At 34.4% G+C, this 25,581-nt stretch overlaps 1 protein-coding gene across 9 annotated transcripts in view; it reads left to right on the top strand.

The window, feature by feature from the left end:
• Nucleotides 1-25,581, top strand: part of ULK4 (unc-51 like kinase 4) — a 226,062-nt gene that overhangs the window by 84,100 nt on the left and 116,381 nt on the right. For all 9 annotated transcript variants that reach the window (XR_007904773.1, XM_051789186.1, XM_051789185.1 and 6 more), the window contains exons 26-30: nucleotides 1,764-1,815; nucleotides 1,907-2,001; nucleotides 11,170-11,221; nucleotides 11,321-11,465; nucleotides 15,987-16,079. Coding sequence is in view for 8 of the 9 variants with exons in the window: in XM_051789186.1 (XP_051645146.1) it covers nucleotides 1,764-1,815; nucleotides 1,907-2,001; nucleotides 11,170-11,221; nucleotides 11,321-11,465; nucleotides 15,987-16,079 (437 nt within the window). In the remaining variant the exon portion in view is untranslated. The remainder of the gene's footprint in view (nucleotides 1-1,763; nucleotides 1,816-1,906; nucleotides 2,002-11,169; nucleotides 11,222-11,320; nucleotides 11,466-15,986; nucleotides 16,080-25,581) is intronic.

Raw genomic sequence — 25,581 nt, 5'->3', positions numbered from 1 at the left:
ATGACTAATATAATTGCATCTGAAAGAGTAACTATCCATTCTGTCAGGCAACTCTGGAATTTTGTGTTTAGCAACATTCCCACTGACATCTATAAAGGGACATTCCATCATCAGCTTGTACTTTTTCAAAGTACCGTGCTATAATTGAGGCCTCTAAGACTTTAGCAAGTCAGTCTTTCAGTTTTTGTTTGTTTCCTTCTTTTTTTTTTTCCTGATTTATTCAAAAATCTTACTCTTAACAATAAGAAATTATGAGGAGCGGAAAAATGTTTGGTATCTGGAAGGAAAAGTTATTTTCCTGCAATGGTTGTTCATGGAGAATTTTTTTCTTGCTGCTTTGAAGTTACTTCTATCATCACTGTAATTTTCAGTAGCGTTGAGCAAAGAAATTGAGAGGGAGTCAGGACAGTCCTTTCATGTTTTCTGCTGTGAATATAAATACATGGAGGACACACTGTGCCCCAAAGGCACAGCTAATGGCAGGCTCCTACTGCTCAGAATTACCTGTAGTGAAACACACATACACCATTTCTCTCCATTGCTTAAGAAACCCCAGATGTTTGCATTTTTCTTAAATTAGTGCATCTCTTTCTTGTGTTTCTAATACAAAGTTAAGGAAATAAACATTAGTAGCCGGAACAAATTTTGCACCACCTACTTTGATTTTTCCAAATTAGTTTTGAGACTATGGTGGTGTGAAACTGTCTTAAAATGAACAAACAAAATAATTTGCCCTCTTCCAAAACTACTTAATTAGATAATACCTAGTAATTTTTTTTCAAATGATCAGGAAGATAACTTTTTTCTTATAGAAGCAGTTGTTTTTTATAACTGCCTCTGAGATGCTTTTAAGCAATAAAATATATAATTAGTTGCTAACTCTATTTTTAATTAGAGAAGAATCCTTCAGTTGTTTCTTACATACTGTGAAAAAAGATAACCCATGTAGATACTTCTGCCAATTTAATATGAAATAACGAAATTTAAATGGTAGTGAAATATAAAACAAGTACCGTTTTCTTAAATGCTGTATTAGTAAAAAAGAGCATTCTACAAATTCTGCTGAGAATTTTCCTTCCTTAGCAAATGTTAATAACATGGCTTTTGCATCCCCATGAAATAAACAGCTATGCATAGAAATGAAAGCAAAATAATAGTGAGTCTAATTGTAAAATATTTACTTAACCCAGATTATTAATATTGTCTTGCCCTGTTCCTTAAAATGGTTACTAATTTAGGTGATTATTTTATAGAAAGTTATATGCATTTTTTACGTGTTCTTCTGTGTGTAACTGTATCTATAATGTGTGCAGTATGCATGGAGATCAAAAAGATGGTACAAATAACAGAAAATTGCATTTTCTGAGGGGTCTTTGGTCATTTTAGTGAGTTATTTCGACATAGCCATTTCCAGGGTAGTTCAAAGTCTTCTAAGAAATTACAGTTTTCTGTTAAAAATAAAGACATTTCATTACTGTCTATTTAGCTGGAAATGTTATAATTCCTGATATTAGTCAGAGTAATAGTCCTTACTGTACTCCACATTTAAATGTCCAGCAGCATTACAGACTTGCAGAATTAGAACAGCTAGATCATTAGTACTTTCAGTCTTAATTAATTAATATGAAAGTATTTCTATAGGTGCATTAACATTTTGTATTTACACAGTTCCTTAAAGAATTTCCTGTTGTAATTGTTCAGTGATTATGCTTCCTAATTTTTGTTCCTAAAGTGTTTTAACATAAATGCTGCTTCTTTTGTAGGAGTTCATCAGATCGATAGAATCAGGAGAAATAAACTTGGACAGAGCAATAGGTGAGGTAACCTATGATACTGCAGTACTTTAATATGCAGGTATTATAATGGTTGCATTTTATAAGGAAATATGATGGTTTTTTACCATTAGGGCAAGCTGCATCAGAAGAATTGATTAAGACTACTTTCTTGACCTTTGAAGCAGTAACAGAGCATCCCAGCTTGTTGACAGTCCATCACTTGACTGTAAGTGTGGCAACAATTTAAATAGTTGCGGGCTAGCAGGCCTAATTCCATTTATAAATAGAATATTTTGAAGATCTAGAAACTGTTTAAAATACGGCTTAAAATGTATTGTGATTCTATTTGACAGGAAAAATACTTATTGTTTATAGAGAGATTTTCAAAGAAGCAGCAAGGCATTCAGACTCAGTTTACTGTATTTAGTTGGGAAATTAGAGCAAGAATTAGAAGGACTTAAACTTTAAAAGTAGTGTTCTTGATTCTGTAAGTCTTTCTTCAGCTTCAAAGCAAGTGTATTGCTATGTATTAGTGAAAATATCACCACTATATTTGTCATTATGCTTTTAACATAGCTTGGAAAGACCACCTCAGGATTGATCCCATTCCATCATATTCTTCCTGATGAGATCATCCATTTCAGTTATGGTGTTGAGGTTTTTTTGTTGTTGTTGCTGTTTGCTTGCTTTTTTAAGTGTAACAGATTTCTTACTCAAAAATTGCATTACAACTACCAAACCCACATGCTATAAGCTTCTTACATCACTAAGGTTTGTTTTCTTTGAAGTTTTTGGTTAAAAGATTCTACTGTTAGCTAAGCTAGCTGCAGAGAGAACAATTATGTCGTGAAACAGTTGTCAGGAAATCAGGAGGTCTGAATGTTTGAATCAGTGTTTGACAAATCATTGTAACCTATACCAATGCATTTCTGTGCCTGAAATCCCACTAAAAGTATAACCCACCATACTTACTGGGATGACTATTTGATTCAAATTGAAATTTATGTGTTGTATTGGAATTAGGTTAAAGGCACACTCAATATAGCACTTATATGAAGAAGGGTATTGGCAAATAAATAAGAATGACAGATCTTAGGGATTGTGCTAAATAAGAATGGGTGATCTTAGAAATTGAGTATTTCTAGAAGTTGAATTCTATTTGATGTGCACATGTTTAGATTATAAAGTCTTGATAAGTGAAAATAGTAAAATTAATCCAAAATATAAATTCGAATTTAAGTAAGTTTAATGGGATTTTTTTCATTATGCTCACAAAAGAGTGTATTCAAGAAAATGATCCTTATGCAAAAAAGCTAACCGATTAATAGTCAGAGGAAAAATAGTACAGAACTGAACAGTTCAATTTACTTGAAACTAATATGACAAATAATGTCCTAGGAAGGAAATGTTAAGTGTAGGTGAAGTATGAATGCCTACTGATATCTCCCTACATGCCTGTCAGCCTGCCTCTCACTGTGTTATATCTGTATCATTCTAGAATCACCTCAATTTTAAAAAATAATTGCTTTACTTTTGTGGGTTATCAGTGTGTCTTGTAGTGACAGAAATATGTACCGTTTTTTGTGGGAGTCCATCAACATTTACTGAGATAACAATAGTGTGTGTCAGCACATTAAATAAAATTCCCCTACCTGTTTAAGTTTTAATGGTCTGGGGGGGGGTTCCCTGGAATAGCACCAAGGAGATAGTTCCTCTTTACGATTCTGCACCAATCCCCACGTTCAGTAGAATGTTTTAGTGTTGCCAGAGAGTGGCTATTCTAGTCTCTGTTAAGTAACCTGTGGCTGGCAGTAGATGAGTTTTGAAGTATCTAGATTTCTGGAGAACAGTTTACTTCATCTCACGTGTTGGAAGTTTTAGATGTTTCTTTAAAATCCATATGAGCATATCAGTTACACAGCTAGAGATAAAACTTCCTCCCTGACCAGTGCTTGTCCAGTACTTCTGAGGCATACTACTTTTGTAGTTTCCTTGATTTACAATAGATGTAGATTTACATCCTTGTCAATGAACTGCTTTTTTTATTTTTAGAAAGTCTATTACTTCACTCACTCATTTTCATAAATAACAGTTCTTCGTAATTGAAAAGAGCCCTTCTGATACTCAGCAAATAATCATTCAGACTCAAACTAAAGTGGAGAAATCGCCTTGCATTTTCCATGTTAAATTCACGAAATTGTCCATCGTAATTAATAATCTCTAACCACATCTGCCACTAGTGGTGTGAACAGTAATTAGTTTAATACTATTTATGAAGTCTAGTGTGCTAATTATACTTGAATGTGCAGCATACATTACTTTAGAGGAAAGTGGTACTTCATCTTCTATGATGCATACAGACTATTTTTGGAATTGTTGTTACTCAGGGGATATCTTCTAATTGCTTCTATGTGAGCATGACTGGAATCTATGAATATAAATGCCAGCATCCAGTAGAACTTTGTGCGTTTTTAAAATGTTGAAGCAAGACACGTTCAAGCTTCCAGATCAATATTTAAGTATAACAGTGGTTAATAGGAAACTCTTTCAGTGGAGAGAAATTTGAATCCTAGGCTAAGATCAGAAGATTGGATGCTCATTTCAACAAAGTTGGTTGCAAAGACGATTTTGGGGAGTGGGGCTGAGGAAAGGCCAAAACCTTGAGAGGATGCATTTTTTTCTACAGTGACACTGCTTTAAAGTCTCTAACAAGAAATAAAATACATTTTTAATGATGTTTAATTTAATAAAAATTAAGGTTATATTGAGCAAGCAGAAACAGAAAGTTTTTCAGTTGAGTTCTGGTTTTAGTTTAGCTGCAATGGAAATTGTATAATTTAGCGGGAATTTAGGAGCAACATCTCAGGTTCTTTCCCGCTTTGAAAAGCAAAGAATTGCTTGTTCTGGGTTTTAGTTCATGCTTGATTTGCCTTTATATTTGTACTTGGAACCAAGAAAAAAAAAATTAATTTTTTTGTGACCAAATTTCTGATTACCATCAACTTGAAGCCAGTTATTGAGGAGCTTCATTTCTGTTGGGAGTGACTGTATTAGATATGGCAAAGTGTGATAAAGTCAACAGAAATTAATTGAAAGTGCTCAAGTGAATGCCAGCAGTGAGCAGTAATTTCATTTTGCTTGCAGTTGTGTGCATTGTTACAAGATATAAAGACTAACAGTTTGTGTGACTGTGCAGTTTTTGACAGAACTAGATTTTCGGGTATGTGATTATAATGATGAAGGTCATCAAGAAGAGTCTCTACAGACTGGATTGAAATATAAACCCCAATTTCTCAAACTGGCGGAAGGCCAATTGCCTGTTTCCTCCACCTGCCTAAAATGGAAAAATATTTATTAAATTCAGATACTAAGTGTTATAATAATATTGTTTATCCAATTTTTGATAAATATTTAGATATAATTAAATTGAATAATTCTGTACTGACTGTATCATTTGCATTTTCCTTTTCTATGTTAAGTATATTTTTTTGCCTGAAAAAAAGCCATATGCTAATTCAGAGCACTTAGAGCAGTGATGAGGCTCACGATGGCAGGCGGTTCCTGTGGGAGTCCTTTCTATACTCTAACTAGCTCCCAAAAATGATTTGTGTAATGCACAGATGATCTTTTACCCGAAGCATGAAAGTTGTTATCTGGTTAAGGCAAAAGTTGTCAGCAGTGATTCTCTTCCTCAAGGTTTTAAAACTTATTTTATAAATCACACTAAAATAAAAGCACCCCAAACATGATGAGTTGCTTGATAGGAAGTCAAGGGAAAAGCTATATGACATGGAAATCTACTGTTTGACAATATGAGAGTTATTAGTTTCACCAAAGATGACAACATAAGGGTTAGAAACTTCTGCAAGTGCTTTTTTCTTGATTCAGCATCAGTGATGTTCTTCATCCACAGGCTGTTCTGATCTAACCACTGACACCTTAGTTTTGTCAATATAGGATATGACTATATGAACATATTGTACAGAATTTTTTCAACCACTTTCCCTTTTCAAGTAGATGAAAATTCTACACCCCATGTGGCTTTCTGTCCGTTAAACTAATCCAGATGACGTGAGACTTTTTTGTGAAACCATTTCTCTACTAATTGACATACTGAGTCAGTCAATCAGTGCTGTCTCGTCCCAGAAGAAAAAAACAACCGTCAATGAGGACTCTGAAGTTCTGAGGAATTTTAAATAAAAATTACACAAGTGTCATCCTTCTTCCCAATCCATTCTAACATGCATTAGATTATTTTTTCTATTATGTTCTGAGAGATTACTGGTGATATTAAAACATAAGGTGTATGCTGTGCCACCAGCAAATGCTTTAAGAAACATGAAAGCAGGACAATCTTAATTCCATAGTCACTTTCAGCAGTGCCTTTTTATGTGGAATTTTAATGACAATAAATGTCAAGCTGCTGCTGATGTAGCTCTGACATGTGACTGGAAAAAAGTTTTGGGAGCTGATGGTCTTCACTTTGGTATGTTCTGCTTTGAAGAAAGGACGAGAAGATATTTCTCAGTAGAATCACAGAGCATTTTGAGTTGGAAGGGACCCACAAGGATCATCAAGTCCAAGTCTTTATTGAATGGCCAGTTGTAAGTTAAACAAAAGCACACCAAAACAAACAAGATACCTCTAGAAAAATCTCTGAAAGTAATGAACATAGTTATTTGTGAATTTGGATACGATAGCTGCGTATAATGAATAGCATAGTTTCTATATGTGAGCTTAATTCTGTGGTCTGATTTTCACTTGAGAACAGCATGGCTCTCAAATGGACCAGGCTTTAAGGCTGCTTACCTTTTGTGTCCACCCAGTGTCAAGGCTTTGGTCTTAAGCACTGATTTGAAGAGGTCTAAAACTTAGTTTTAATAAAGGGAACTATTTTGTTTGTTATTGGTAATGTTAATCATATTAAGGCAAGTTCTGTGGCCTTGAGAAGAGGGTTAATATGTCCATATAAACATTGCCTGAGTTATAGGGGATAATGGGTAACTTTGGTTATATGCTAGTTCATTAATACATGATGGTTGCATGTATACGTTCAATAGTTGAATTCATCCTTGCTGTGTAGCACAGGTGAATGGAATTTTAGTTCTCCACCTTCGTTCTTAGGGGGTACCTCCCACTAAATAGGGATTAGTGTGTTGGATCCTTCCACTGTGAGCCCTTGCAGTGTTACAACTGCTTTATAGTGGGTACTTCTGGAGCCTGGACTTTGCTTGGTGAGGTTAAGTAAAGCTAAGGCAATGTTTGTTTCTAACAAAACTGGCACATATATTTAGGCTGCAGGACTCATGTCTGACATCTCCAGAACAGTGGAGACATGTAGAGAAGGACTGAAATTACAGTTCTCTCTTTCAAGCCCTTCCTAGTAGGTGATGAGTACTTCACCGCTCTGAAACTGTAGCTTGTCCCTCTTTCTTCTTTGAGGATTAAAGTAGCATGCAGACTCCAAAGATCTGGGGTTTGTACATAATAAAATAATGTTGAAAAGTGCATACAGCTTTTGCTGGGTGCTCATACCACATTAGTAGAGTTTTCCTCGCAGAAATTAGTGAACATTATGGAGACAGATGTTTTGGTTTCAGATAGAATACTTGAATTTCCAAAAAGGTTTTGACAAAGTCATGTACCAAAGACTTCATATCCATTAGTGGCCCTTCCCTCTTACCCTCAAACAGATCAACTTCTAACTAGTTAAAATTTACTAAGTTGAGAATAGAGATCAGTTTTTAAAAATTTAGGTATTTTAAGAGTGTTGCCTTACAAAGATGTGTTGCAACATGTGCTACTTACAACTAATCCAGAAAAGGGAGGTGACTGAACTAACTGATGACACTAAATTATTCACATCAGTGAAAATTAAAACTGACAGAGAAGTTGCAGAAGGTTTCCAGATACATAGTGAAAGGAAAATAAAATTACATGCAATTCAATACTGATAAATGTCAAATAACGCACATGGGGGAAATAATTTCAACTGTGCTTACACAGTGTCAAACTCTAAACTACTTGAAACTGTTCTGGAAATCTTTTACCATCATTTTTCTGTGGAAATGATAGCTTTCTACTCAGCAGTAATCAGAAAGACAACTAGATTATTAGGAAGGACTAGTAAAAGATCAGACAAAAAAGTAGAAAAAAATCACTGTACCATGGTAATATCACGGTGCCCTCAAGCCTCAAATACTGAATGCAGTTGTGGTTATTCACTCTGAAAGGGAGTGAAGCTTACCAAGAAAAAGTACAGGGTGATGATGCAAGGAGGGCCTGAGACAGTAAGACCTTCAGCTTGGAAATAAAAGATTCCAGAGTATTGTATTGCAAATAGCCTGGGAAAGTTGATTCAGAAATAATTATTCATATTGTAAAATAAGAATATGTATCAAATTAGCTGCTTTAAAATAAGCAAGGATGTGTTTTTTCATAAGGCAAAATTGAAGAGTAAAATTCAGTGCCATAGGTATTGCGTGTGCTAAAATTATAAATACATTTAAGGTAGGATTGGACAAATATTTGGGAGAAAAGATTAAATGCAAAAATACAGGTACAACATCAGCATAGGAAGTCTCTTAACTCAAGAACTACTTTACTAGAAACTAGACTTGTGCTTTAAGCTTGGTCTATTTCTCCTACTCCTTTCTACTCCTTTCCAGTTGGCAGAAACAGGATTATCAGGTTTGAGCTATGTTTTTGTTTGGTCCTGTATTTATGTATTATAGTTTGAAGATGTGAATGTAGTGTGTATGGAAGTTTTAATATTTCATTGCAATTTTGGATACTGATGACAGCACAGTTATGACAGCACAGCTTTTGAATGCCATCATTACAGAGAAATACAGTGTTGGCTTTGGACAGTTAGGTATTGATCATGAACTGGATATCAGGCTATTTAAAAAGGTAGGAACTCTTATGATATACAGATATGAGCATATTCAACCTATCTAGTCTGTTTAGACTTAAACAAGAGTATTTCCCTTTTTTTGAGCAATCTTAGTGATAAAGACTGAAACAAAAAAACCTGTATCTGACTGTCTTCATGCGTATATGGAGATTTGATTCCACATAAACATCAGAAGCCATTTAAAAAAGAAGGAATGAGTGCTTGTTTGAGTATTCTTCTTTGCCGAAATACTAATACTATACTTCTCTATGAATAAATGGCCAAAACATTTGTAGTTTACTGGTAAATTTATTAAAAATACTTTATGTACTATTACACTTCAGTTTATTTCATCTCAATAATTACTTGCAAAGTTCATATCTTGTTTACATATTTGTGTACACACTAGTAAAATGGAAAAAATTAGTGAAAAAAACAGTGACCCAAATGGCATGGAGAGAAGATTAGGGCTGTGGAGTTAGGAAGTACCTGATTTAATGTTCATGTAAAATTGAATACATGATTTTCCCTTCAGCATATGCATTCTGATATGCTTTTGCATAACAAAATAATTTTTCATAGGATTAGTGCTTTATTTAGTTGATCTCCCCACCACACTTAGCTGACATGAGGCAAACACTTGCCATGGGGAATTCATTTCTAAACAGTTTGTTTACCAAAATTGAGATTTTTGTTAGAAAAAGTTCAGAAAAATCTACTACAGTTATTTAAGATCTAAAGAATCTTCTTTACAATGACAGTTGAAAATACATTTATCTTAGAAAAGACTTATGACTGGATTAACTGCATTTGCTAATGTGGAAAGACTGCTGTTAATACTAGATTAAAGCGAAAGAAGATTTTAAGTTTTAGAAATTGGAGTTGCATCATACTGCTGTATCTTAATTGGTATAAGTCTAAGTCAGTGCTCCTGCTGTTGAATGGTTTGTAATATCCAAGGACCCTACATTGCTTCAGATAATCAAGAACTGCTTCTTTTCCTCTTTTCTGTCTCACGCCTTTAATTTACCACTTATGTGTGCCTCTTCATTTAAGAAGCACTGCAGTAGGTTGAACTGGTTTCTTGGACTGAAAGATCTCAAATGCATACCTTTTTTTTTTCCTGCCTCACTGGTGTGCTATAACTGATACTTTGCCATTTGTAGAACAGCTCAAAAACTTGCATTAATGGAGTTGTTGGAATGCAGTGTACTTTTATTATTTAACTGAAAAGACCATGAAATATTTCAAAATCGTGAAGTGTTACAAAAGTCACTACAGCTATGAGATATATCGTTATCTATATAGGTCTTGCTGTTTGTACTTACAAGAGTAGTTTGACTTCATATCTCAAGCAGAATCCTTTTAACTCTTTTATTGAAAGTATGGAACAAAGGCATTTTGTAGTTTTTTTCGTAAGTGAAAAAAGCTAGAGTAAATGAATCCCTTAATGTCAGGGATTAATTTAACAGAGTCCACCAACCAGCAATGAAATAGTTGCTAACTGCAGTTATTGCTGGCTAGAGGCTAACTTCATTTAGTGACCTTTTTCATATATACTTTCAGCTTCTGTAGATGTTTCCTATTAGTAGCTGCATACTTCTAGGGAAATTTTATCTTCTAGTATTAATTACTGAAACAAAACACATGGGGGATTATAACACAGTCTTGTTATGCCAAATTCTGTCCACAGTGTAGTGAGAATGTATGCAGCAATTTTATTTGTATTAATAAATCCAAGGACAAGGTGTGCATCATTTTAACAAAGACTTAGCAATTCTTTTATAGAGAATACTAATAATACACTATTTTGTAACTGAACTGTAGACTAGTTTGTCATCAGTTGATTTCCAGTGGAGCAAAGCTGATTAGTCCTGTGACAGATGATGCATTTGTAACAATACCCTCATGGACAATAATGAGTTGACTGGATTATATTTTTTCGTAGTGCAAATCTTATGTATGTGAGTTTAAATTTTAGTGGAAAACTGTGTATTACCAGAATGGAGGAAGTTAAAATTTTTTCAAGAATCTGTATTAAGCTTAGGGATATTTAATTAAGAGGTAGTACGTCTTTCCTGGTGTATCTTAATTCTATACAGTTCTGTTTTAGAAGGATGTTTCATCTGAACTTTATTCAATCATTAGTTTATGGATTAAAGCATTGGGATTAAGATACTCTAATACTCTTTTTTCTTAATATCTTACATCTGCACTGAATTCTTTATTTTAAATTCAAATTCCCTGTCAAAGAATTATACCAATGTTACTGTTGTTTTCTATGTCAAAGTACATTAACGTCTCTAACTTATGGCAGTTTACCAGCGAAAAATTAGCTTGGTGGCTTTGTAAGTGTGATTATGGATGAATATCCATGATTATTCATCTCTTTGATTAAGGGCTCTAGCAGTGGAATAAACATGGATGATAGTGTATCTCTGTTCTATTTTTTTCATCTGTGAATAATCTAAGCCAGATCTTTTTGATTCTCTGTTTTAGGTTGAAGACCGCATCCTCCCACCACTGGTTTCTTTGGTCCACAGTCAGAATGGTAAGTATACGGGCACATCAGCTACAGTTTCCATGAATTCCACATTTTGTTGTAATTATGCTTCAGTGTGGTCACATTCTTGGCATCTTTATTTTCAAGTGGAATGGAGACTCTTCAGCTTGCGGTTGCTCTCAGAAACCACATCACTGCTTTTAAGCCACGAGGTCATGGATGAGGAGAAAGGGGAGAGCCTTGACTCAAACAGCAAGCTTCTGTCTCTCATTAGAGATTTATTGCTGCCTCAGTAAGTATAATATTGCTCCTGTAATGGGGAATAACTTGATACGCAATCCATTTTGACAGTGTATTTGTTTTAACTACCCTTTTTATGTTTAAATGGCAAAGCAAAAAGAGGAATCGCAGTTAACTGCTGCCAGAGTTCTCTGCCCAACATGTCCGCCTAGGTTTATTTAGGATTTTGACATGTACAACACAAACACAACTTCTGTGTGACACTCATTTCTGATACTGTGCCTCTGGCTGCTCTTGAAGCAAAGCAAGATTCCCCCTAGCTTTTGGGCTGTGGTTTAAATACTACTCTTTGTTCTGCTAATAAAGCTAGAACAGTCTAACTACAACATCTTTTTGTCTGTTTTGGATATTGTGCTTTCATGTAAGATGTTCTGATATCATATGTAACAACAAATAACTTTTTGAAAAGGAGTAGTACATCAGGTATTAATCCTTCGTGGTTCACCCAGATGTAGCCTGGAAATTCATTTACAAGGGCTATGGTCAAATGAGGCCTCTCATTTCAGGCTGACTTGCAGGTGAGCACAAAGACAGCTTTCTGTGTTATGCTGACTGTGACCTGGTAACATCTGTGTGTAGAGGGAAAGAAAGCACGAACATAAAATGAGTACAGTAGTGATAAGTCATCATTCATATTTTATATTATTCTAATAATAGTACAGTGTATTTTCAAGTGTCGTTCTCAAAAGTGATGAATACTTAGCTGCCCTAAGTGAGAAAATTGTTCCCCCCCCTACATTCAATAGATGGCAGAAGGCTGGAGGAATGGATGCTGGATTATGATTAGAAACACAGTGCCTTCTCCAAATATGAGACTTGTTTCTTGCTAATTGAATAGTACTCTTACAGTTTGAGGACCAAAGTTTTATCCATGCAAGACACGTAAACTTTTCTTTATGACAGAGAGTTGGAAGGACATCTTAAGAGTTCTAGAGAGAAACTTTCACACCTTTCTTCACATTTTTTCCCTCTGGGAAATATAGAATGTATCAGTACAAATTAAAATGGCAGCTGCAAACATTACTTTTAAAATAGAGTATATGCATTATTAAAAGCTGTCAGGTAATTTTCTTCAGATAGGGAAAGAGGCCTGGAGTCAAGGGAGACAGTTTCCTTGCTCTGAAACTTGCCCTTATCCATCTTGTCCTTGAAACATGTCGATCTCATACGATGTTTCTCATTGACCTGGAGGATGTGTGTTTGGAGGGGTGTGTCATGTTAATTACAACTAGAAGGAAAACAGCCAGTATAATCCTGTCTCGGAATTTATTAGCTCAGCTGGGTGGCAGGGCTTTTTGGTCTGAAAGTAAATATGATTTTATGTTGGGGACTGAACCTGTGCTATCTTTGCATGCGTTATGTTGTATGAAAGTATGAGAAAGGGTCTTGCAGCAGCTCAGAATCTTGGTTCCAGGCTTTAAGATTCAGTGTAACCTACTTGTAAAGATAATGTAAAGCTCTATCCCAAGAAGTGTGGGTTACTTGAAAACTGAGAACATTTGGAGGCTGAAGAGGTGTTTGCTGATGTTTAGTCTTTCTGTTGCTGGGTAAAGGATGGGACAGAGTGGGACTCAGCTGGAAGACAGTCAAAAAAGGGGAGGTATGTGATGGCTATTTGTTCATGGGCAGTCTGTGTGGGAAAGTGGATATTTCAATCCCTTTTGAGCCTACTGAGAACTGAGAGCTGTTGAATATGGAAGGGAGGGACATCTGGGTTTAATATGTGATTTTTTTTGCTAAAGATTATAATCATACACATTTGTGTATATATTTCATTCCTATAAACATCTTCCTCAAATTAATTTGTTTAAATGTTAAACTGACCCTTGAAATAGCATGTGGCTCACTATGCATGAAATATAAATGGACTTCATTTTGAGATATATGCAGGAGTGCAGTGATTACCACTTTGTTCTCATCTTCTGCATCATCAATAAAATGGTAATTCCATTAAATATTTCTGCATTTATAGATTAGAAAGTTAGCTTCCTCATTGGGTTTTAATTGAATAGAATGAAATAGTGTCATAAAATTTCAGTTTACTGTACTGAAAGGTCATTCCCCTGAGCGTTTCATAACCAAAATGAAACTTGCAGCTATAGACAATGAATACATGGCAAATGCTTTATATTCAGTTCTATTTAATTTTAATTCTTGATATTCCTAGTTATATATAATTTGAAAATTGAGCCAGAACCAGCAAAATAGAGGAATGTGTAAATAAATTTTATTTCATTTGAAAGATTATGTAGCTTGTTCTTAGTAGACTGCTAAGCCATTTCTCCAAGTATGAAGTCCAAGAGACTTGATATAATGTTCACTCTTTTTTAAGATCTTAGAGGAGTCCATATTGCTAAATCTTTAGGTCTTTTTGTCATAATTGTTTATAGAAAAGATTGACAAAATTAACTCCCTACAGTGTAGTACCTGGAGTTTACAGTGTAGTACCTGGAGTTTATAGAACCCTTATAAAATGTCCTCTACTGTTACTAAACTGTTTTGTGTTTTGAAGTGGCAGTGCAATCATTTGTTGACTCATTCATTTAATAAAGTATCTCAAGCACAGAGTATTTGCCCTTCAGAGAAGATTCATATATTCAAAGATCCTATTGGCCTTTAGTTAGGCAATGTGTTTATATTAATTGCCAAGACATTGATTCTAGTAATCTGTGTCTGAGTCACCTGATAGCATCTTTGCTTGCCTTGGAAGATTTAGTCATGGACTCTGCAAAAAAACTTGCAAATAGTACCATTATGTTTCATAGGAATATGTATTGCTCACACATAGGGCTTTTGGGATCAGTGTCTACTAATGCATTAAAGTATTTTCTTCTTTTATGAAGGAAGGGACTTTTTAATCACCAGTGAGAAATCATTTTCTTTGAGGAACTGGAATCTGTTATTTCTAAAAGGGAGATTTTAATCACTAAAGACATGAAGTCAACACTGACTTGTAGCCACTAGTTCAGTAGATACTGAGATGTGGTTTGCAACTCTACAGTAGTACCTTCAAGTTAGTGTGTAGTAGCCATGACACATTGCCCACAGGCTCTGTAGGAATGTTAACACCTGGGAAGGAACTCCCACAGGTTACATCAAGACTGCACGGCTGGTGTGCTTCTCCCTCCTTGTCATAGACCAGATAGGAGACTTGGCTGGAAAGCACCTCGTCTCCTTCTAGACTTCCTTCCAGCATAAATCAGAGTGCTGAGGTGTGGTGTGCCTGCAGAGAGGGGAAGAGCTAGCACACAGTAGAGTGTGTCAGCACACAGGTGGTGGGAAGTGATCCAGATTCCTCGGTTCAGGCAGCACTAGGGATCTGAAGATGTGAAGTAAAATTCTCAGTGAATTGCATTACTCCACCCCCTCTCCCCATCAGAACACTACAGTTTTTTTCTTTTTGTGGAAGCCTTTTTTTTACGTATAACCTACCACATTTTCCTACAAATCATCCTTTCATTTGTACTTGATTAATTCTTCATGGTTTTTCTTTTACAAATGAGATTTATACTTCCTATTCTATTACTTCCACATGTTTAGAGTAGCACTATTTGTAATGAAACACTGTGTTTTGACATAGCTGAGTCTGTGGTTATCTATGCTTACATCTTTCTTACTTCCATCATTATATCCTATTGCCATCCAGATACATTTTGACACAATAAAATTAGCCCTGTTTGTCGAGAGGACGTCACTGGAATGTTAGTAGCAACAAGGTCCATTTTGCTTTTCAGTAACCTATTTTCCCTTATCAAGATCACCATGAGGTGATATTTGTAAATGTTTTGAAGAGGTTTTTCTTGTAGTTTTATTTTCACTGCCATAGCTCTCAATAAACATTGTTTTGGAGTATGTTAATATTCTTCTGTTTTGTATTATTTGGGGAATGTAAGTATGCTGTGGTGAAAGCAATATTTTTTGAAATTTGAGATAAAATATAAAGCTCAATGTGAGTTTTTTGTTCAGTTTTGAGAAACATCACCATGTAGGCAAAATACAGAGCTTAATCATAAAAAAGTTGGTTGATGGTCTTCCTAAGCACCCAATAAATCTTCTTCATAATATTTTGATGCTCATTTTCTACTTGTCTCTGAAAGATTAAAGTATTTACTATAGATCAATAAGTCACATGCATGTAGACGAGATAAATGTTTTATAAATATATTTTATTATAATTCATAGATATAAAACATGTATGTGGTGTTATATATACAACCTGCATATATATATGCATATATACACACACAAGCATATATACTGTTACATATTTTATAATTATGTATCTCTCTCTAAAAATTTTATTAATGCTGCTTTTAAAGTTAATCTGATGATGGCTTTAAAATACAAGTATTGTTGCTTTGTACAATTCCAAACAGCATTGTATTTCCATTGTGGTTATTATGAAGTTTGGAAATGGGAAATGACACATTTTTAGTATCAACTTTTTTGACAAGAATCTCTTGACCTTTTCTTTTCCTCACTGTTTCTGCCTCTTCTCCACCTTGCCTTTCAGGTATGAGCACATTCTGATGGCTCCGGACCCGGTACCACTGTATGCTCTGAAACTGTTGGTGGCCCTGACTGAGCACAGCCCTACTTCTGTGAGGTGATACAACTACACATTCTCTGTTGCTCTGGGTTCTTTCTGTTTCAATTTCTTTTTTCCTGTTAGGAAGTAGCAATAACAGATCTCACGATCATACTACTTTGACTACCACTTTGATTTAGAAAATTCCTGGAGAGTTTTTGTTATAGAACACAATCTTATGTCTTTTATGTCAATTTTATATGATCCTGGTTATTTTAACATGGATTTAACCAATAATTCACTAGAGACAAATTATCATTAAAATCTAAAAGAAAGAAAACCCCAAAGCATTATCAAAATTTTTGTCTAGCTAAACATATTTGTAGCTAGGACAAAGGGGATGTATTTGTTAAAGGTTTACAAGAGTCAATTAACTTGTAAGCTGGTCAGTTTTTCTGCAAATATAGCTACCTTTTCAAAGTTCCTAAATATGGATTTTAACAATTGGTGTGGGTACCCTCAGTATGTTTAAAAGTATCTTAATATCTTTTCTTCTTGTTTCAAAGTTTACAGTGTGATGGGAAAAGAAAAAAAGTGGCATGGAACTTAAATAGTAATTAGGAAGCATCTCTCTGTCTTGCTGGATATGCCTAGAAAATCTGGTTGTTCTTGCAGTCACTGTTCTCTGTTTGTGGTGTCTGATGTGTTACAGCCAAGAGTTTACTGAACATTGTACTGTCTTGCTTTGATTGATTTAAATGAGCACAAGATAAAAAAAACATAAGGAAGGAAATTTAATTTGTTTTCCAACTTTTTATTACAGAAGATGGAACATCCTCTTTTAATCTTTTATGATGCTACTGGGAATGGTGCTTTAATACACTAAGTAGACTACAAATGAACTCGGAAATAGAGAGATTTAAAATATTTTGGATTGTATAGAATAGTTTTTATTGTAAAAAAGCTGTTTATGCTAATGCAGGATTTTATGTATTATAGAAACAAATAAAACAGTTATCCACTTTTAGAACTAACCCACAGATATTCTAATACTCTAAGAGTTATAAAGAATATTTCTGTATTTTGAGTGCTGATTATATTAGCAGCACATTTCCTCTCCCTGCTGAATTCTTTTTATTTGAGGAATCATATGTATTTGCCATTATGCTCAGCATAGGTAGATTGTGGATGCACACTGATCCTTATGGTCATCTGGCAGCAGACAGGAGTTCTTTTCTTAATATTATTAAAGAGCAGCTCTGGACATTCAACAAGCTATTAATAATCTTAAATACCAGTATATCAAGTTCTGTCATTTAAGGACCGGCTACCAGATTCCAGATTAGCCATCTGTAATTGTTCTGTTTCTCACATGTCTTACTGGTCCTCTTCTTTACTTTCACTAAATCATTTGTTTGGCTAGGTTTCTGACGGAGTGCAGGTTATCCTTTGGTCTGTCTTCTTCCTGATTCTTTGGCTTCCTAAAAAGTTTTGATGGAAGTAGCCAATGCTACATGACAGAGGTGAATAATATATTCATATTCGTACAAAATGCTAGTGAACAGAGTGGAAACTAGGTAAATGCTGTAGGGAACACTATATCAAAATTGGTTCTGCTTTGGTTTGATGGCTAATTAATCAGTTCTCATGGAGCTCAGAATTACTAAAGGCATATGTTCTCTTTCGCCCCTTTCATTAGACAGATGGAAAATATCTGAAAAAATTGTGATAGGAAATAAATAAATAACACTGGACACAAATCCTGTGGGATTGAATTTGTTCTTTGTGGAAAAACTCTACTGCATTTTAGTACTGATCAGAGTGATGTAAGTCACTGCACTGAGTCTCTGTAGCTTCTCCAAGCTTACATTTTATCAATACCTGGCTTTCAAGGATGTATCAATACCTGGCTTTCTGCTGTAACTTTAAATGAATAAAAGTGGTGGTAACAAAACAATTATAAAATGACGAAATGTTAAATTAGTATTTACCTTATCATTTCCTTGCCTTTCAAAAATACCTATAATTAACCTTATTTTGTAATAAAGACTGAATTGGGAGGAGGATGAAGACTGCTGTGCATTTATTTTGTTTGTTCCATATGATAGCTTGTTCTCAGACATGTTTACCTAACACATTCTCTCTTTCTTGCTCTCTCTTTTTTAATTCCACCAATTTTCTTGTAACTCACGCTTATCATTCTTCTTCCCATCAACTCAGACTTTACCAGTGTGCTTTCTGATAGAGACGTGCAACATTTGAGCAGTTCTTATTTTAGCACTTGAGACAGATGCACTCCATTTTTTTGTTGCATTTTTTTCATAGCTGATGTTGTAAGTTAGCTAACTTGTAATATCAGAGGAGAGACATTTCATCTTATTTTCACCATTTTTGGACACTTCTGTTTCCTATTACAGGTTGTTTGTTATATATGGCATAGACACAGATATTTGAATACCGTTGTATTTTTGATGGGGTTTATATTATTTTTATATTTTTAAGCTTATGATAAAATATACTAATTACAATACATATTTTGAATGCCTTTAATTAGCATTTTGTAAGAATACAAAAAATACTTTGTAACCTCTGCCATTCCTCAGCTGTGGAGGTAACTTTTAGCATTTTCTATTATGGGAGCCCTTCCTCTCTATTACTTTTCAGTTTAGCAGTGGAAAACTCTAGTGATATCCCATTAGTATGCTGCAAAATTAGATCTCTCACAAACATAAATTCTCTTGTGTAAGATGGTAGCTGTAAAAAACCCCAACTTTAATGTGTTTCTGTGAATACTTTAAGTGTTTGGACATCTGACCATATGAGTATCCACAGGAAGATAATCCAGTTTTAGAAAAGGATGAGTGTTTTCCTGCCTGTTTTGACCTTAATGGGTTAGAGTATAATTGAGTCAGGTGTTTCCCTTTTTGTACCTGTTTTTACATCATGCAACAATTGCTGTCTGATACAACGTTAGAGTATAATTGAGTCAGGTGTTTCCCTTTTTGTACCTGTTTTTACATCGTGCAACAATTGCTGTCTGATACAACCTCACTTAGAGTTTGTTTAAAAAAAAAAAGTTGTCTCCTGTGTTAATTGCTCTTGGTGGATTGTACTTCTGTGAAGAGTTCTTCAAGGAATAGAACTCACAGTGGAAACAAATGTCTGCAGCAGGGAAAGATCTGATTTAACTATGCATAGTCTGTTTTCAAAAAGAGCAGTATCATAAAATACTTTGTCCTCTTGTGTGTTTGTCAACTTAATGTTATATGGGTGGATAAGATGTCAGATATAGTCTATTAAGGGTTGGAATTTTTTTTGTTCCTGCTTTGAGTCTTTTATGCTGTTTTCCTGTGGTCTATAATGATCAGATTGCTATTTTTTTCTAGTAGTGAGGAGGAGTTGATATAAATTTCTTAGTTTCTCTTAATATGGTATACCAATTAGCTTTTCTTATGTGATTTGACTATTGAAAGGTATTCTATACTATGCTACTGCAGGAAACTTTGACTGGATCATGATTTTTAACTTGCCTTTGGCCTTACAGATAACCTTCTGAAATGTAGCTGTGTACTCTTTTATGCAACTACTTGGCTTACCTTTAGCTAACAACTCATACCATTTGATGACATTAATATAGCTGAAAACTAAACCTTCTAACCTATGGAATCTGATTTTTATGGGATGCTAAAATATACATTTTTGGTTGCAGGGAAGGGAGACAGTAAAAGTAATAGAATAGAGGTGAAGGGAATATGAGATATTGCATCAGATAATAAGCATGAGAGTGGTACACATTCCAGTATTCTGTTATTAAGGTAATTTCCTGAGGGAGAAACACTTATCTAAGAACTAATAGTGTGATCCTTCTTGGATTTATGGTGAAGGACAGGGGACCAAATTAAGGAACCTTCCCCACCTCTGGTCCTTAAAATAAATTTCCCAGACAGACATTAGGCACTGCTCTAAAAAAGGGAAAAAAGTGTAACAAAACAAAACAGGAAAGTGCTGAAGAGCAACAACAACAAAAAAATTTGCTGCGTCTAAGTGCTACAGGTCTAGTACCTGTGAAGATGATAGATGGATCACCCTTGTACATAACAGCAGATTGTCTTGACTAATTATAGTTACTTTTTATCATAGTGTCTTTGGAGTCATCCAAGAATGGTCCAATTTTCAAACATTATTTATGCTACTGTTTGTACCCATGCATTATCTGTTAAAGAACATTAAAGGCAATTTCTATCTAATATCCTTGCCCCCAGTTTCAAAAAACAAACAGTAAAAAAACCCTGAAACAAACCCTAAACCAAAACAAACTCTTTGTAGTTGATTTGGTGCTTTTAATTGTTTTGTGTTGGTAGAATTGTGATTCATTTCACAAGCACTTGTTAGCTTTGCACATTGTCTTTGAACCTGCTGTTGGTTTCTTTGCCATTATACTAGAGGACTAGCGCTTCAGTGCTTTCCTTGTCAATTGATTAATGTGGGTTTATATTAATTGCTTTAAGAACACTTTGTTCTTCCCATTAGTCATTTTAATTTCCTAGTTGAAGGTTGAAATACTCACTTTACAAAGTAGATCTATTTGTTTCTAAATTACTTTTCTGTTTTTATATGTTTTCTTGTTTTCTATGACTATGAATAAAATAAAATGGAATAGTTCTGATAATAGGTGAGCCTTAGGGCCTAGTCCGACCAAACTGAGCAGTAGAATTAGATGTTAGAGGTGTACAACATTAGTGAGAAAATTACAATGCAGATGGATTGAGAGATTGACAGTGGATGAAACTGTTTTATTAGGACTTTAGGGAATGTTTATGTAGATTTACAACCTGATTTTGATTACACTAGTTCACATCTATGAAAATTGAGTTGTAAAAACCCTCATTTTTATTAGGGCAGTAATGCTAATATAAAAGAGCAAAGAATTCATATGAACTTTGCTATTCCTATTTTTTGGTGTAATATTTGCATATATGCTGCTTTATCGAATAACACCAGGCAGGAAGACTTGCCCAGAAACAGACTCTTGAAATGTTAAGTTGTGTGTCAGCTAATAACACTGTTGTCAGGTCGCACATCATTGTAATTCATATCAAAGGCAGTGGTCAGAGTTCATTATTGCAAGTGAGTTCTCATAGTCTAGTCATGTACAGACTGTAATACTAATCACCGTTTTTAATGTAAAACACAACTCCTTAGAGTTACATTTTATAAAAGCTCCCCTTTAGTAAAGAAATTAGCTATTAACCTTAAACCTGTAATTTTGTCTTCTCTTTCGTGTTGCTGATCAATTGCTGAATGTCTGAGTTGTAAAAATGAGAAGCTAATATTTGATGTTACTGTTAAGTGAATTTTTGAAAAGCGTCGTATTGGAAGGTTCACATATTTACTCTTTTAATGTAAAACATTAAAAAGAAGGAGAAAATACCATTCATTCTTGGTTATTTTTACTTTCAATAGTGAATTTTTGCCTTTGGTAATATAAGTAGCAAATAAAAAATAAGCAGTTAATGAGAAAAAGTCAACTGGTTGGGTGCTACAGTTGGAACTGCAGACTTGAGTGAATTCAGTTCTGCCATGAATCCTCTGTTCAGCACAAAGCAAATCTGAACCACTGAAAAGTCCATTCTCTTATGTGCAATAGTAGGTGCCCAGAGAAGACTATAGGAAGGAGTCAGGTGAATGGGAATACTTTCAGGAGGCTTTCTCAGACCCCTGTGAGTTGTTTTTTTTTTCAGAAGCCATACAAGAATTTGTGGTATTCTGTAGGTAGTAGCTATTGAGGAGTAATTTTCATTTCATTTATGTGGGTTGAAAGATATATTCGACAAATAACAATAATAGTTAATCTATAGCATAATCACATGCATATGTAATTTTATCATCTTCAGGTATTTTCTTTGGATTTCTTTGTCTGATCTGGCATTTACCACTTAATTTGATGCCATCATCTTATGGTGGAAAAGAAGCACACTACTTCATAAATTTCTAGAATATTGTCTCCTTTAGCTGTGCCTTTACAATCTGAACAGTCATGGCTATTTTTTAAGACCCCTTATCAGGTGTCCTTATACATTCTGAAAGATCAAGCATACTGTATCAACCAGCTGACCAAATTCTTCAAAAATTTGTTGTGGATTTGACATTTCATCCCTTTACAATGAATGTCTCGGTTCTTGCTTTGTCCATGTCCACCAGTTCTGTTCTTCAGAATAGTTTCTACTCATTTGTTCAGCTTACAATGTCTGTAATAACCTGTTTTTCACACACCCTCACCCAACATTTCTCTAAAGCTTATATCTGATAACATCACATTTTCTGTCTTTTAAATTTTTAAGGAATTACACCTGCAACAAAAAACCTTTGGTGTTCAATGTCCTGCAGTAGGTCTGTATTTTGAAAAAAGGTTATTTAGGATATCTTACAAAAGCAGATCTTGCAAATTGTTGGAAAGCAAAATTGGAGGTGTAATCTCATTCTGAAAATTGTTAGTATATTAAAAATTCAGATTGTACTGATAGCAAGTCTTATAAAATCAGATGACCAGTTATTTTGAGCCAGTTGTTTATTTATACATAGATTTAAATGAGAACATATTTAGTATTGTTATTTAGTATTATGATTTGCTTATGTGTATTGTGATGATTCTGTTTCTTTTCCAAACAGAGTAGGACCTAATTAAATATAAAGTTTCTAAAAGTCTATAAAGAACCAAACTACTTTTAGTTTAAAATATGAACATTCTGTGAAATAAATTCCATAACTAAACTCCTTTTTCACTGGCTTTAGGACATTTCCTTTGTAAAACTATGTAAGATAGCAATGAAGGGTGTGACAATGTCACTCTCTCTCTTCAGCACATATATGCAAAGTTGGGATAAATCAGCTTTAAGCTTTGTCTTAATACAATGTTTGAGGTGACTTTATGCTTTAGTTAAATTATGTGTATAATTTTCTTTAGAGGCTGCAGCTATTTTTTGCTTCAGTCATGAAGGTTTGCAGGTGACCTTTAAGAACAGCCATATTAGCTCTAGTTTTGTTTTAGCTTATCTCAGCAGAAAGTAGAGCTGACTTTGTAATGCTGTAACAATCGGGACTGCTTGCAGTTTTTGGAAACAATTGTTTCATAATTTACCCTTTACCACAAAAGCATTTTTCTAGGTTTTTCCTAAAATAGGATTGCTTAGCTATTCTTGGTATTTGATTGTGTTTTACTGCTAATGTGTTCACAGTTTAAATGCTGCTTATGTAGCAAAGTGAGCAGCTTTTGCTGGGGTAAGTAATTCCAATAAGCCCTAAGCACAAGTAGGTTTGTGCTGGCAAAACTTAATTTTGTCAGTACAAATACTGTTACAGTTGTTGCTCTTTTTGGGAGTCTGTGGTGTTTAAATGGCCTTTTTAATGTTCAGTATTGTTATACCCACATCAGCAAAATTCTGTTTTACAGGTATGGCCTAAGCTTTTCATTTAACTCATAGATTTGGCTCTGGTAATGAACCTCAAATATAATAAGTCTTCCTATCTGCAATGCTGGGACTCTCTTATGAACTGGCTGTGTCCAAGGTGCCATAACTGTCTATTAAAGAGTTATTAGATTGCCCAGAGGAGAACAACTTTCATGTTCTCCTGACTTACGGAAGGAACTGGTTTTTTCCACTGCATATGGATTTTTTTCACTTCAACTTAATAAGAAGAGAAATTGTCCTTAAATTCAAGCTTCTAAGCTTAGAAATAATGAGTTTCTTTCCTTACATAAACTCTTTTCTCTCTGCTGGGTGTAACATTTCTGTATGCAAGAAAAAATAAACACATTTGTTTGAACAAGGCTATTACTTAATTTTGTTAAATGTGTATATATAAGTGCATAAAATGATACTGTTTTGAACAATTTAGTGGATGTGTTTTACTCATCTCTAGGTCCACATGCCAGTGGTGTACAATGCAACAAATCTTCTTATACTAAGCCCCTGCTCCCTCCCCAAACTCATATAGATTCTATATCATAGAATCATTATTACATTTAGGTTAAGGCAAGGATCAGAGAAATAGGAAAACAGTAAGAAATAGTAAACCATTATTCATATGTAATGCACACATCTGCATTACTCAGAAGTAATTCTTAGTTCTTCATAGATGTGGTTGTTTTCTTAGTGTGGCTTTTATTCCTTATTGTATTTCCTTTATATGATGTGATTTCTGCAAATGTGAACAACCAGAGCTTGATAGGTGACATTAATCTCAATGAAGCATCTTATTCTTTTATGACCCTTGGATGTTTGTTCTAGCTGCCTATGAATTTTTTCATGAAGTTCATAGAGGAGAATGTTAAATTTCTTTTAACTGCTTCAATTCACAGTATAGTACTTTAGCTTACCCTATCCAGAAAAATAATACCTTCTCTTTTCTTACTGGACATGAATAAAAACTCTGAAATTGAACTATGTGATTTTAGGAATATATAAGTTCTTTTTAACAAATAGTTTACCAAACAGAATTAATCTGATTACTGTTGTACCAGAAGCTGGTATGGAGTTTTACATAGTAAAACTTCAAACATGAAATTCGATGCTCATCTTAGTCAAATATAACTCATGTTTCTTCACAGAGAACAATATATTATAACTTTGTGTTTTTAACTGACATACTTCTTGAAAGACAATTTTGTAGTTTGTTGTATGGAGAGATCCCAGACATGCTCTCTGTGTTTGAGTTCTGTGTTTATTACACGACTCATAATACAGTCTTAAGTGTATCACAAGGCTAAACCTACCAGTTGCTTATGAATCACTTCAGTAATGTTATAGTGACACAAGAGAAAATTTTCGAAACATACAATTTGATGTTCTCTGTCATGCTTGGTGAATAGGCATCTAGTATAGTGTATAAGAGAGGGGACAATCATTCTTCAAACTAGACAATATAATACAGTTAAACATATGTAATCATATGATTCATGTGTCAGAGTGTGAGACACACATGCTTTACTAATAAATATAAAGTGTTTTGTGTTCTAAGAGTAGAAAATACCGTATTAATGTAAAGTATTACTGATTTTTGAGAATATTCTTCTTTCTTATAAGCATATACATGCTGGTTTGTATCTGATTTTGAAATGCAGGAGAATATAGCTAACTTCTGTAGGGCCACCACTGCTCAGCACTGTCAAGAGAGTTGGCTGACAAAAGTATCATATAGAAATACGTTAAACCCAAGAAGCTAGTAAAAATAGCATGCTTTAGAAAAACGCAGCATATTTATAATTCTATTATGTGTGCTGAGTCTATTAATTAAGTTAGTTAATGGTGCACTCTGTTTCATAGTATGTATAGTGCTATACTTATGAATTTTTATTCATTTCTGCCATTAAAAAATATTAACTTAATTACTGTTCCACTCACTTGAATCGCATCAGTGAAGCAGACCTGGAAGTAATTTCCGAAACAGTCTGACATTGCTGTTTCTATTTAATATCTGAAGTGGAACTCATTTTTGTTGAGAGCTAGTCTAAAGCTAAGGTTCTGGGTCATGGATTTTGGAAACAACTATTCTACTACTCTGTTCCTGTTGTGAGTTTAGT

This window comes from Manacus candei, unplaced genomic scaffold, assembly GCF_025592945.1.
Source record: "Manacus candei isolate 608988 ecotype Guabito, Panama unplaced genomic scaffold, ASM2559294v1 h1tg000026l, whole genome shotgun sequence".
Classification (NCBI taxonomy): domain Eukaryota; kingdom Metazoa; phylum Chordata; class Aves; order Passeriformes; family Pipridae; genus Manacus; species Manacus candei.
This window is presented reverse-complemented; position numbering and strand designations above follow the sequence as displayed.